The 13,572-nt window shown below is 38.8% G+C and overlaps 1 protein-coding gene across 1 annotated transcript in view; it reads left to right on the forward strand.

The window, feature by feature from the left end:
* Positions 1-13,572, forward strand: part of LOC139771283 (disintegrin and metalloproteinase domain-containing protein 10) — a 58,840-nt gene that overhangs the window by 35,021 nt on the left and 10,247 nt on the right. The window contains exons 5-7 of the mRNA XM_071703947.1: positions 10,559-10,805; positions 11,540-11,668; positions 12,258-12,445. Coding sequence (XP_071560048.1) covers positions 10,559-10,805; positions 11,540-11,668; positions 12,258-12,445 — 564 coding nt within the window. The remainder of the gene's footprint in view (positions 1-10,558; positions 10,806-11,539; positions 11,669-12,257; positions 12,446-13,572) is intronic.

Genomic DNA, 13,572 nt, shown 5'->3' on the forward strand with positions numbered 1-13,572 from the left:
TACATGCCAATATTTTTAGTTATAGTTGAACTGTAGAAAATTATTTAATATACTTTGGAGGATATAGTAAGTTGCGTAACGAACGTAATTGAAGTTTCGGCTTTGTACATCGAACGGGGTGCTCGATAATGCTAGTATTATCGATCCGGAGTAGTTGATCCGATTTTTCTGTCTGCAATGATTCGAGCCGACTTAATGGTAGATAATCCGATAATCAATTAACAAACCAGCCGGCGCGTGTCCGTCGATATATCGACGGCCTGCGCGCGTTCGAGTTTGTAATTTGCCGCGATGATCAAGAGCGGAATATTTATTATCCTTTCGGCGCTCCGAGTGTCGAGAAACGAGGAAAAACAATAGCTGGTTTCGCCGAGAGAGATCGCATCGCTTTTCTTGATTGCGAAATGATTAATCGAGGCGGGCAAAGGCTATCGAAAGAATGAACATCGCCTTTGATCAAGAGGGGCAGCGAAACTCGTAAACCTTTATTTCGTTAAAAATTTATTTTTATAAATATACAAACGGAAACTTCATGTTTGTTTATAAAAATACAGATGTGATAATTAACATTAGATACATTTTTTACACTTGTGCTATTGATTGATATCAGTGAACTCAAATTGGCCTCCGTCTGTTTTAATTCTACTAAATCAATTTTATATATATTTAATGTAGCAATAATAAGCAACGTTAATTTTGTATTAATAGCAATAAATAATGTTACTGCGAATAATTGAAATCGCTTGGTCGAGCAAAAAGGAATCACGTAATTATTAGCTCCGCGGTTAATAGCCAATATACATTTGTTATCTGATGAGATGTCTCTTTACTATAGAATTGATATTTACTTGGCAAAAGATATTATCTTAAAATTAGTAAATAGAATTGTTAAATAATTGATAAAATCAAAATATTATTTAAATTATTTAAATTAATTTTTCTAAATTAATTTATAATTTATAATTAAAATTTAAAATTGATTATATAAACTGATAAATTATTATTGTTATATTGGATTTTTTTAAATATAATATTATATATGTATATATTACAGAAAAATACCAATTTAGCGATAAATGTAAATCTACCTCAATTGTCTCGCGGGTCACGCAAAAATATCTTGTTGTAAATAGCAATATTTTCACGGTGCAGCAAAACCGGCCGATAAATTGAGACTTATTTTACGCTTGTTGCAATTCTATCTGTTGGAAAATCGACAATCGAGGTCGATTTGCAAATCAACAAGAGTGCAAGTACTCAGGATATGTACATATGTACAGGAACACGTAATTTGTGCTGCTGCGCCGCGAGAGAAAAAGGTCGGCAATTATTCCGTGCGATTAGCTCCGCAATAGGTCAATCGAGGGTTAACCAACGCTCATTAGACTAAGTATCGCGATCTCCACGGCGAAATAGATACTACCATCGATTACGTTAAGGCTTGCAAGACACCGCAAAGAAATATCTTCGCTATGCGTACATATGTATAGCACGAGTACATAGTAGGTATCGCACAGACGAAGCTGTTAATTTTGCACGTTGGAAACTGGAAAGGTCCTATTATCTTCCTTGCAGGGATTAATCATCTTCTCTTTTTTCCCCCCCTCTCTCTCTGTTTGGAATTAATAATTAATTCTTAGAAACATAAGAATAAATCGAACAAATGCTGGACCAGCACGCTAATAAAGGGGCTACACCTGCGGGATTTTACGCGAAGCATAAATCGGCCGGTAAGAGTAAGACAAGGAAAATTACGACGTGCTTTTCAATCTCAAAGAGATTGCTGCGGAGAATTGGGGATGGTTTAACGAAGAGTTACCCACCGCATAGTTTCGTAATATATATCTCGAAAAAGGCTGCCAGATATATAGCGTAATATTTTTAACGCCGCAGTGGTGATTTACGGCGTCATAGATCATCGCTCGACATCGAATCTTTTAAGTAGGGTTGGGTAAAGCTTTTTAATATGAAGAGAGATTGAGGAAAATTGTACTCGCAGATCTTACGTTGCATTTGAATATTTAGTTGTTAGTAAGAAATAGACTATTACAAGAGAGAGATGCAAAGTGACTATGAAACCAGCAATCACTTTGTAAATTATGTCGCGCGCGTAACATATACTTTAAAAAAAATTTCTCCGAAAGGCGCGATTCGTTTATTTTTGAAATTTACGTAGTCCCAGTACTCTCGGTGTGTCTGAACGAATAAAACGAACGAAGTTATATCGCACGTGTAACTTTTTATTGAAATCCAAAGCTGGGCTGGATGCGCTCAAAATGGATAAATGACTCGTGTCCTCTTTGTCTCAGTTTTTGTCGGACATTACACGGTGGCGAATAATCCTCGATGTTGTCCTCGGACTGCGGAACAATTCGATATTCAAGTACTATTCGCAGCGTATTGCTATGCGAGTGCGAGCATATACGGGTGCGAGGAGAGCCGCCAATGAAAGGCCACTTCGCACAGCCGCGATTTTCACTGCGTATTTCGACGCGGTAGTCGCGAGTTTTCATTCGCCTGGCACTCCCGCGTTTTGCGCGGCCGCGGCTGGAACTGGCCATTCGCATATGTCGCTTTAACTAAATTGACGAAGAACGTGGAGCGCCAAATAATAGAACATAGAGCGCGAAAGAAACAAAGGTAAAAAGCTCTCTGCCACGCTTTCATGTAGAAATAACTACATGTGCTAACTTTACACTGTAATAAAAAAAAAGAAGAAAAACGTGAATTGTAGGTTTGGTGTTGATTTACGAAAGTGATTCACAAGTTTTGACGTAATTATTGTTTCTTGCTTTTCTTTGTATAAAAATAATTCTTTCGAATATTTCCGATAATGGATTAATTAATTAGCGAAGCTTTTATTATATGTTCCGGGGGGATATAAAGTGGATTGGAAGTTTCAGGAAGTTTGCGACATAATGCGTAAAAGAACGTCCTCTGTGAAAGCCGAGGCAAGACGCTAAGTTCCGCGTCGATTCAGATCAATGTGACCGTCGCGTCGCTCCGTCGCTGTAATTCGATTGTTGATCGATAAAGCGACATTCGGTCGCACTTTCTCGCATGCGTAGCGTTTACGTTTGCCGGGATTCGACGGACATGTCGAACGCGCCACGACCGAGCCGATCCGTTAGCCGTTCAGTGACTAAATTGGATTTTTCTACTAACGAGCACGAGGGCTTTTCCTCCGTGAAAGCTCCATCGCAAACCTCCTCGACTGCTCCTCTATCCCCCTCGGCTATCAAACCTCCGTTCGTCCCGCCCAGCTCGAGAGCGCGTCTTCCCGTTTCATCCCTTTTATCGCCGCACTTTTCCGGATCGCGCAACTTCGCCGCGCTCGCCCCGTCCCCGTCCCCGTTTCGCGTTCCACGATTTTTCTGTATTTTTTTTATTTTTTCGCGTTCTTCGTCCCTCGTCCCGGCCCCGCCTCCCGATTAAGGGTTCTGTGTTTCCATAGATCCGCTCCGCCACTTCTCGGGATTACGCCGGGAGCCAACCAGTTCGCTTGCTCTTCGCGAATTCTCCTGCGAGAATTAAGCGTCTCGAGATGCGAGAGAGATGAGCGCTCGTATCTTTCTGGCGCTGCTTTGTTCTCCGCTCGCCGGTGGCGTGCGATCTCGCTGCACAAAATATTAATGGCACTCCGTGTTTCAGATTTTCTTTTTTCCTTGCTAATATGTCGTTACTTTAATGTCATTTCGGTTTCTAACGTCGCGAAGTTATCGAAAGCCTCTCTATTTAGCAAGGAAATTGAGTCATTTAACTATGCCATTTCTTATGGCGTCTATCAGAATATCTAACGACAGTTCTTAACTATAAGCGTCTATCAGAAAATTGTTTCGGTCGTCTTCGTCACGTTTGTCAATACTTCATAACGTTAAACACGACTCGGCACTTTATTCGCGGCGATCAGAAACGAGTAGCTACTTTTTAAAACGCGACTTTACGTCGAAGTAAAAAGATCGCGATACGTATTCTTTATCATTATCCGCCAAGAGAGAGAGAGAGAGAGAGAGAGAGAGAGAGAGAGAGAGAGAGAGAGAGAGAGAGAGAGAGAGAGAGAGAGAGAGAGAGAGAGAGAGAGAGTGTGTGTATGTCGATTCAGAGCGTATCAGGTATGAAAAATGCAAGTTTCGGCCTGAATTGATCGGCGACGAGAGAAGAGTCTATTGAATCGCGCTCTCAAATGTCCGCCGGGGCATTTTATCGCGGAGGCACGAAATCGTCGGACGAGCCCGTCGATGAATAAGTATGAACGAAAACACGCTACAATGCGTGATAAAAACGAATTCGAACATGAATAATTCATTAATTATCGGTGAAAGCTTTTTCCTTTTGTATCTCGCCCGCCTTTATCGCTTTTTTTTTCTCTGACGACCCTCCGACGCTCGTTCTGCATGATTCCCCCCCCTCTCTTTCTCTTTCTCTAGCTTACATTCGCAACATCGCCCAGGAGGGAATTTTCTTCCTTCTCTCTCACTTTTACATCTACAAATGTACAATCTTCTTCCTTTATCTCTATTCGTTCCGACTCTTCTTGCGATCATTCTGACTTAACTAGTTTCTCCCTTCAAGATTACTCGAAGAGACGACTTTCAGAATTCTTACTCTTTTTTGTCAAATCTATCACCTTATTAAACTTGGAAAGAAATCGCTGCTAATATTATTACCGGGTAAGTAGCTTGAAGAGTGTTCATACACACATAAATGTTTGATTTCTATTTTATATGTTAGTCTGTCTATGAATCTGTGTTAGATTCATATCTGATTCGTCTAAATTAAATCTGATTTATAAATACTATACTATCATTTTAATTTTATATTTTACGATAATTTTGGAATTTATCAAAGTTGAAGACAAAATTACTACGACGAAATTTATTCGTCAAATACGTAAGGATTCACTTTTTTAAATATTCCGTAGTCTGTCAGCGCTGATTAAATGAGTGAACTGTCATCGTTCGAGTTAAATGCTTTTTCTTCCAATGGCTTCCACCCGTTCTTTCTCCGTTCTGTCTCTATCTATATGTCCAATCTCTCTTCTCTCAAAGTCATTCCGACTTAACCAGCTTCTTCCACCGGGATTACTTTCAGAAGTCGATTCTCTTCGGAAAAGGGAGGAAATGTTTTTCTCGCGTCTCGCGTCGACGCGTAAAACCGTGTAAACGTGTAACGAGGGAATTTGACTATCGCGCGACCGCGCTGAATAATATTTCGCGAACGTGGACGCCGCGATGAATAATTGATAAATTGCCGGCGTACAACACCATGGCGGAGTACGATTGTACGTTATGCTACAACGCGGCGTGTCGGCGACAGACTGTAACGCGAGCTTAACACCGCGATTTCTATCGAGCCGGCCGCGCTCAAGGCGTTTCTGATCAACGTATATAACACGCGCCATAAGAACGCGACTGTATCCACATCGCGAACGAGTCGAACTTGAACAATCCACCAAATAGGTATACTGATTCCGCAGTCGAACAAAGTTTCAAATTCAAAGCTGCGTGTCGCGTCGACATCCAGCCGCGTGTAACTTTTTTTTCTTAAATTTTGCGAGTCAATTGATTTTACGGAAATCACGAATGAATGCAAAATTTTGACGAGAGATGAGACTTTTATCTCGCCGTCGCATTTAATTGTACATCCCACTTTTCCCTATTTATTCCCACGTATCTCGCGGTCCAGCCGTATCCCGTATTTATATCAATTTTTCTTTGTTTCCCCCGACGTCGACGTGCGCGATCTACTTTATCCGCTTTACGCCTGTCCAAACTGTCGCGTCGGGATGAGACTCGATTAAGCTGCGGGGTGCAGATTCTTTCTTTCTTTCTCTCTTTTTTTTTGTCTCGAGCAACCGGCATGGCAGCCCGACCGGGTCCTGGACAAAAGCTATATCAAATGGATGCACCGTTGGCGGTCATATGCAGACAGTTTTATAATCCCCGTACTTTTATTTGTCCATCGTGTTGTTTCCTGCCCTTATAGCACGCTGCTTCCCCTGCACTTCAGTATTCATATTTTCCATCTGGCACAATTGGTAGTCTCTCTTAAATACGTTTATTAATTGCTACTTTCTTTGTACTTATCCCGCATTTGTATACCACGCATAAAGCACACCTAAATTAACGTATATTCACAGTTTCAAGAAAATCTAAAGAAAATCGATTTTCTCTAGTATAAGGACCGGAGAACGTCCTTAATTCTCGCAGTTTTCCGCCCATTGCGACTGTACTCTGCCATTATCGTCGATAATCGCGGATATACTGTACAATATGATAATTTATATCGTTAGTCTACGTTTGTCCCGTAATTTATTAATTACGGCGCAATTATGGGAAAATTTAATTCTTCACTTTTGTTCCTTTTTTTTTAAATCGTGGGGAAAATATCTTTCCTCTTTTCATGCTTTTTCTGCTTTTCAGCTTTTTATCTTGCGTTTATTATCGCTTTAAGCGTTTAATAGTTATTATCATTTGCATGCAATCAGTACTTCCCTAATGTATTTATTAATTACCACGCAATTATCACGTTTTCCTCGTCTTTATCTTCGCTTACCCTTCATCATAGGGAGGGGGGGGGGGGCAGAGTATTTTTCCACAATCTCGTTTTTTTTCTCTTTACCTTTGATATTCTCTATTCCTCGCTTTACTCACGCGTTGGTACGATCGTGCTTGCGTGTAATTAGTATTTTCTCAGCGTATTTTTTAATTACCATGCAATTATCGCATTTCCCCCGTTTATCCTTATCCGTTCTTTGCCGTTCAGGAAAAAGAGTAGCCTTCCATCTGCACCCCTCACACCTGTTTGAGATCTCACGCTCGCTCGCTGGAGATTAAGCTGTAGCTCTTCGCTTTGAGCGCTCAAACGTGAAAAAAGCCGACGAAATGCTATCAAAAGCGCGGACGCAGTAGACTACCGGCCGTCTTTAATTCGTTGATTCTCCACATCCCTCTTCTTCCTGCGGAACACAATGTATTTATCTAATTTATAATTATATCTAATTAGCGAAATAAGCAACATTGTAATTATTGCCACGTCTTGACAGTCGGCGTCGTTATAGTCGATTTTTACACCCTAATGAATATATCTCGAGATATTCGACAAGATACACATCAGGATTGTGTATCCTTTTGTGTTTAAGAGTGTTGAAGAGTTACAAAAATTATTCCATGAATATTTCTTTTGTTAAAATTTAATATAACCTATTCAATTACCGCGCACAAAAAAGTATCCCTATATATTTTGAGAATTAAATTACTGCTTTGAGATGCCCCGATTTGTAGATTGTAATCTGGACAGTATCCGCAGAGCGGAAGATTTGACCTCGACCTGCGTCAAAGCCGCGGCGATCGAATTTAATCTGACGATAGCCTAGTTTCGCCCCGTGTTTCCTACGCGTTTACTTTTCCTCTTCGTTCCCCATCCAAGGTTCACAATCGAGCCTCTCGCGGGAGGTCCACTTTCTATCTGCGATCTCTCGTCGGGAGAAGAAGAGACGACGACGCCGTTGCACATCGATTATGTTTTCCAACTCGTCCGCGGGGAATCGTCGTTCACGCTTAAGCTATCGCGCGAAATGGGATCGAATTAGCCGCGGAAGCTTCGTAGATTGGAAGGAGGAGAATCCCCGCGTTTTTCTAGACAAACCGATCGCGGAATTCCACCTGGATCTGAAATTCGCTAAGCATCCCCGACATCGCGCTGCTGTCTTTTCCTCGGCTCTAATCGACGACGTTCTTGCGGTCGGGAAAAAGGAGCAATCGTCATCGCGGTGTGCCTGAAAATCACGGGTTGGTATTTCAGCCACGAGTTCCCTGAGCAGTCCGAGGTCAGCTTAAGAAAAATGACAAGACTTTTAATCCTTCGAGAAGATTGCAAAGGGTGCAAATTAGTAACGAGACTTTTGCTATCTTATTTAAGTTTGAATGCGATTTAATTTAAGAGAGTTTTATTTTGTAGTATGATATTAAAAAATATATATAGTTATAGATATATATAGATAATATTGTGTAAAACTGAGAAGATGTCATTATGACTTGTATCTTCGCTAAGAAAAAATTGATCAAAGAAAGCATAATTCAGAAAACTTGGAAGATATATATATGTATATTTCATATACAAGATACTTCATATAAAAGTAAATTTTTATCTCTACAAAGAAATAGGAAAACATTTCAATATTAAATTTCTCGTCTACATTTACTCGACTTTAAATTTAAGAGAGAATCAATTTTATATTAAGATTACATTTAAAAATAAATAACGTATCAGATATTGAAAATTTTGCAAATTTATTGTTTAATTCTTTGCCGAAGTTTCTTATATAAATGAAATCAAATAAAATGCAAGGTAAAATTATTTATTGACAAATTGATATTTAATATAGGTACCTACTATTCAATTTATAAATTAAGTTAAATTTGTTTCAGTAATTTTTTATTATTGAAATAATGTTTGACTTTGTGTCTTGTTCTTTATTTTTAAATTTGCGTTTAATTTTATATTCCTATTTTCGATTTGAATTAAAATTTGTCTCGAAATATATTTCGAGTTTTCTTGCTAAATCGATTCAATTTCTGCAACCTCAAGTTGAAAGTTACAAATCGTTCTAAACGGATAAATAAAAAAGAGCGATAAGCTTAAATGTGATAAATTAGCTTCTTATAACATCTAACATGTTTGTACCTTATTTTTATTCACGCGCAAATTGTTTCCTTTTGCGCCCGCAGTTAAATTGCCCCGCGATATAAAACCCCTCTGCTGATTGTCCCTTTTATCGGGGCGGATAGGGTATCGATTACCATGAAGGGTGAATTTACGGATCCGCCGCGCGCCAACAACCAAAGGGATCCAAACAATTACTTGTAGGAAGTAACACGCGGCCGTAAATTTCTCCGACTTCGCGATAGCACTTTAGTCGATTTATCTTTCCTTTAGCGATAGTTCGGAATATCGTCTATGATTGACGATTGGAATTCCTAGAATCTACCCACGTTTTACCCGGGAAATTTCGCTTCGAACCAAGAGACTCGATCCTCCGAGGTCATGATTTTCCGTCTTCCACTCAAGTTTCTATGCCGTCCGTCAATCTGCGACGTTTTTATAAAATTGTATCGGAAGCGACGTATGTACACGCATATTGAGCAACAGTTCCAGTACACGTTGCTTTTACCAGATAAATTTCAATCTTTCTGTTATTGTTGTATCAGTGCACCCTCTTGTCACAGAAAGAAGAAAATAGAGTAGAATGAAAATATTAACTAATCTTGGGTCGAATTTTGCATTTAAACGTCTAAATTTTGTAAATTAAACGTTTTACATAAAATGTTAATGTATTAAGAGACTAATATATTTAATTATTTAGAATTTAGTTTTATTTAATTATTTAATAATGTTATTTCATAGCCTACTTATCGGTTCGATTACCTAACCCACATTATTTGCACATATTTTATGCTTAAATTACGTAAAGCTACATCGCGCATTAGCGACAGCGATAGAGCAAATAGAAGGAATTTCTTGCTCGTCGCTGTGACGGCAAACTTCGATTTCAAGAATTTTCCGCGGAAATCTGTCGTTTCGCTCAGGAAGTTGAACCGCCCGGATGGAATTTGTACGGCGCGAAGCGAAACGAAACGAAGTTATGGCTCGTCCCCGGATCCTAAATACCTGGCAATCCTTTCTAATTCCGTCCGAAAAGTTACCATATACCTCTTCCCTTTCTCACCGCGTGCCTTCGCTAACTCGGGCGAAGTCGCAAAAATTTCATAAGAAATAATGAAAGCACGACGACACGGAGAAACGAAAGCTTCTACAAATATAATTAACCCCGACGGTAACTTTATATGCACCGTGGGAACGAGTCTTCTGCCGTCGCGATTCGCCCTCGTATTTTCGCAGATTTAAAAGGTAGCTGCGGGGTTATATCGCTGCACATTCAACGCGAATCCATCTCTGCGGAAACTATTAATAATGGGTTTAGTAATCTCAATTCTTGCGAGCGTTATTAAAATACGGCAGATTGTCGTGGAAAAATACTGTTAACGTGTATACGTATCTCGAATTTAATGAAAAACGATCCATCTCTCGTACGAGTATAACATGAAAAAGAATTGATATGATTGTTTATTTATGGTATAATGAACTGAAATATTTATTAAGAATTACGTTAAAAAGGAAATTTATAATAGTTTACAAATTTTGTGAAATTGTGTAAAACAGATAATAAATTAAATGGAGGGTCAAGTTTTAGCCGGAAAACATGAAAGCATTTAATTGTTAATATTTATAAAAATTATAAAATACGTATATAGATTATATTATCTATAAATCTATATACAATATTATATATCTGTATGCAGACTGTATGTATATATACATACATATATTGCATATTAATTATTACTCATGAGTTTAAATATTTGATAATGGAGAAAGGTGATAAAAATTGTCAGTTATATGTTGATTGAATCTATATGATGCAAACGATCCCTTTTCTCTCGACAAATTCAATTGCTGATTCTTTATTAACCGGCATCGTGTCCTGTTCTCTTCACAGATGACGAGAGCGCCGTGGTGCAGGGCGTCGTTACGCAGGACGGTCTCTTCGACGGCAGTGTCGTGACCAGATTCGAGGAGTACTATATCGAGCCGACGAGTAGGTATTTGAATAAAAATGAAGACACGTCGCCGCCCTATCACAGCATAGCTTATCGCACCTCCGACGTTACCACCCCGCCACATCCATTACCCTGTGCCAGTCATCAGCTGCATCAAAAGGGGTCTCTTCGTGATTCCTTCGATAGGTGAGTCCTATTTCTCTCGAATCGCTAAGCGACGATCGTCGATGTAGATGAGGATGTAAACCATCCCTCAGATCATGATAACGAGTTTTGAGTTCAATTATTTTTTTTCTGCTTCCCGTATTTTTGACCAAATCCAGGTCGATCGTTTTCAGTTTGACGATGACGTCAAAATAGTTTTCGCGAATGAAGCTTTCTTAGTTTATAAAATATATTTAAGACTCGAATTATGATGATATATATGTATAATCTTTTTTGTCGATAGGCATGCGTTCGTATTTAATTTAAAGTCTTCTAGTTGTCTTCTAGTTGTCTTCTAGAATTACATATTTATAGCTTATTTTGCATGGAATTTTTTTAAATATTAGATGGTTGGTTTTGATACGATTGTGTTAAGATGATTTCTCGCGTGTTTAAAGACTTTATATAATATTTTAATTTGATATATATTTTTTGATTAATTCAAGTAATATATAAGCGACGTAATGGCTGCGCCCTTATTAAGACATTCTCCCAAGCACTTATATTCTCTCGTATATTTTCTACTTTATGAAAGTACATTCGCGGACGAAGAAAATGATAAAAGAGCACATACTGTTAGCAAACGCGCTATAATTTAGACACGTGTAAAGGAAACTCCCGCCGGCCGGGATTATCATATGTTATGCGTTCCATGTCAGTCTTCATATGGCGGACTTTAAATGTAAATTTAAACTTCGCGATGTCTGTTCCTCCAGATATAGGTACAACAATTCTCAGGCATTCTACGAGCCCCTGCTCGGCGAGCACGTTGCTCTCTACTCAAGGGAAAACAATGCGAGGGTGTTAACGTTGGAAACGAGTAATGACGTCGAATACACGGACGCGTGAGTATTTTGCATTTCTAGTAAGAAAAAGCCTGAACCTTTTTCCTGCTTAACGCACGCAAATAAATCCATTTTATCGTACGTCACAGAACTTATTTTTCAAAGCGTGAGAAAGTTTGGACTAGATCGTACCGGTGTAAAATGTTTTAGCTTCAAAGATCTATTTAAAGAGCACAAAGAACAAAAAAATTAAAGAAATAATAGGAGGAAAAGGACATATAGCAAATGTAACGTAAAGAAACATTTATTGTAGACTCTATTTTTCTCAAAATGCAATTTGTTGTGATATGTACGTACGTTTCTTTTTTTAAATGACTGATTTGATGAAGGAAGGAACAATAAACAATGCGGAAGCGACGACGGTTTCAACTCTAACGTGAAATGCTTGTTGATTTTGTCTTCTGGGTCAATTCGCGTGTCAATTGTTAGCGAAGTACTGGCAACGTGTGTGTCGACAAACGACAACAAGCGTCGCGAAAGTTGAAATAGAATTCGGAGGAACTAGGAGCTCGAGGTTGCGAGTGGAGAGTGCGGAGAGCGTTTTTCATCGCGCAATAAAAGCGATCTTATTTCTCGTCCCCGTCCGCAGCGCGAGCGGCAAAGATCGGATCGCGAGGCATCTGCACAAGCGCGCGACCGTAGATCCCCGGAAAACTACCTGCATGCTCTACTTGCAAGCGGACCATCAGTTTTTCGCGCGATACGGCACGGAGGAAGCCTGTATCGAGGTGATGACGAGGCACGTGCAGAAAGTCAACTCCATCTACAAACACACAGGTGGGTGTTCTTCCTCGCGGCGATATACCGCGTGCGCGCGCGCGGAACGCGCGGTGAAAGATGATCTACCGGAATCTACCCTAACAGTTTTCGCGGCGAGTCGGGAAAACGGACGATGGCAAAGGCCGAGGGGGAGAAAAAAGTCGAGGAAATTGAAAACTACTTGAGGAACGCGAAAAAACGTCGGGAGAATCTAATTTAAAATGACCAGGGAATATCGAAGTAAAATGAGAAAAAAAGCGAAGAAATTCAGAGACTTTTCGAGGAACGCCGAGGAACTTTACGGGAATTATGAAAATTTTCTGGAATTTTACCATTTCTGCCGCGGTTGATGATAATACGGGAAGGAATTCATAAAAAGAAGAATTAATGAAAAATCATTCGTTCGATTGTTATTCGTTGATATTTAAATTTATATCAATTTATGTTTTAATATTAAGCACAATTAAGCGTGATATTTATATGGAAAATACGATAAAAATAATAAATTTTCTTTGTATACAGCGTACGGCGTGCATGCTAATTTTTTGTTTTTCTCGTTTACAATTTTGACATAAATAATAATGCGATAAAAGCGATGGAATTATAAACGAAACGGGAAATTGCAAAGGCCGGGGCGAAAAAGCAAATAATTAGTAAATAATTAGAGGAAATAGAGCAAAACAGAGTTTTCGAATATTACTCATGTGAATAACCCAGTTTAATGTTACTCAAATTCTACGGTAATATTCAATTTAATTTGAGAAACACTTGTAAAATATTAACTATAACAAATCTTAATTCTAGATGGAAAATGTAATTCTAAAAAAAGTATTCATTCTTGTAATCTTTTTTCGTATAACGAAAAAATTAATTTTTTTAATGTTAAACGAATAGCATATAACATATTTTTTAAAGCTGTACGTGTACAATTTGAAAATTAACACGAGATATGTTTTTGGTGCTTTTCGCGAAAAGTGTGAAATGTTTAAAGTATTTTGATAAATGATTTGTTACTCTATATCGTTGTAAAACGTACACCAGTCTGTTTATTCGTACATATGGTATTTTCATTACCGTACTGTGTTCCATTATGTATAACACACACTGTGTGAGTTCCATATTACACGCGAATTACTCTGCTTGGA

Source organism: Temnothorax nylanderi, unplaced genomic scaffold (assembly GCF_030848795.1).
Source record: "Temnothorax nylanderi isolate EJ_2023f unplaced genomic scaffold, tnyl_v1.0 TNYL_tig0037_pilon, whole genome shotgun sequence".
Lineage (NCBI taxonomy): Eukaryota > Metazoa > Arthropoda > Insecta > Hymenoptera > Formicidae > Temnothorax > Temnothorax nylanderi.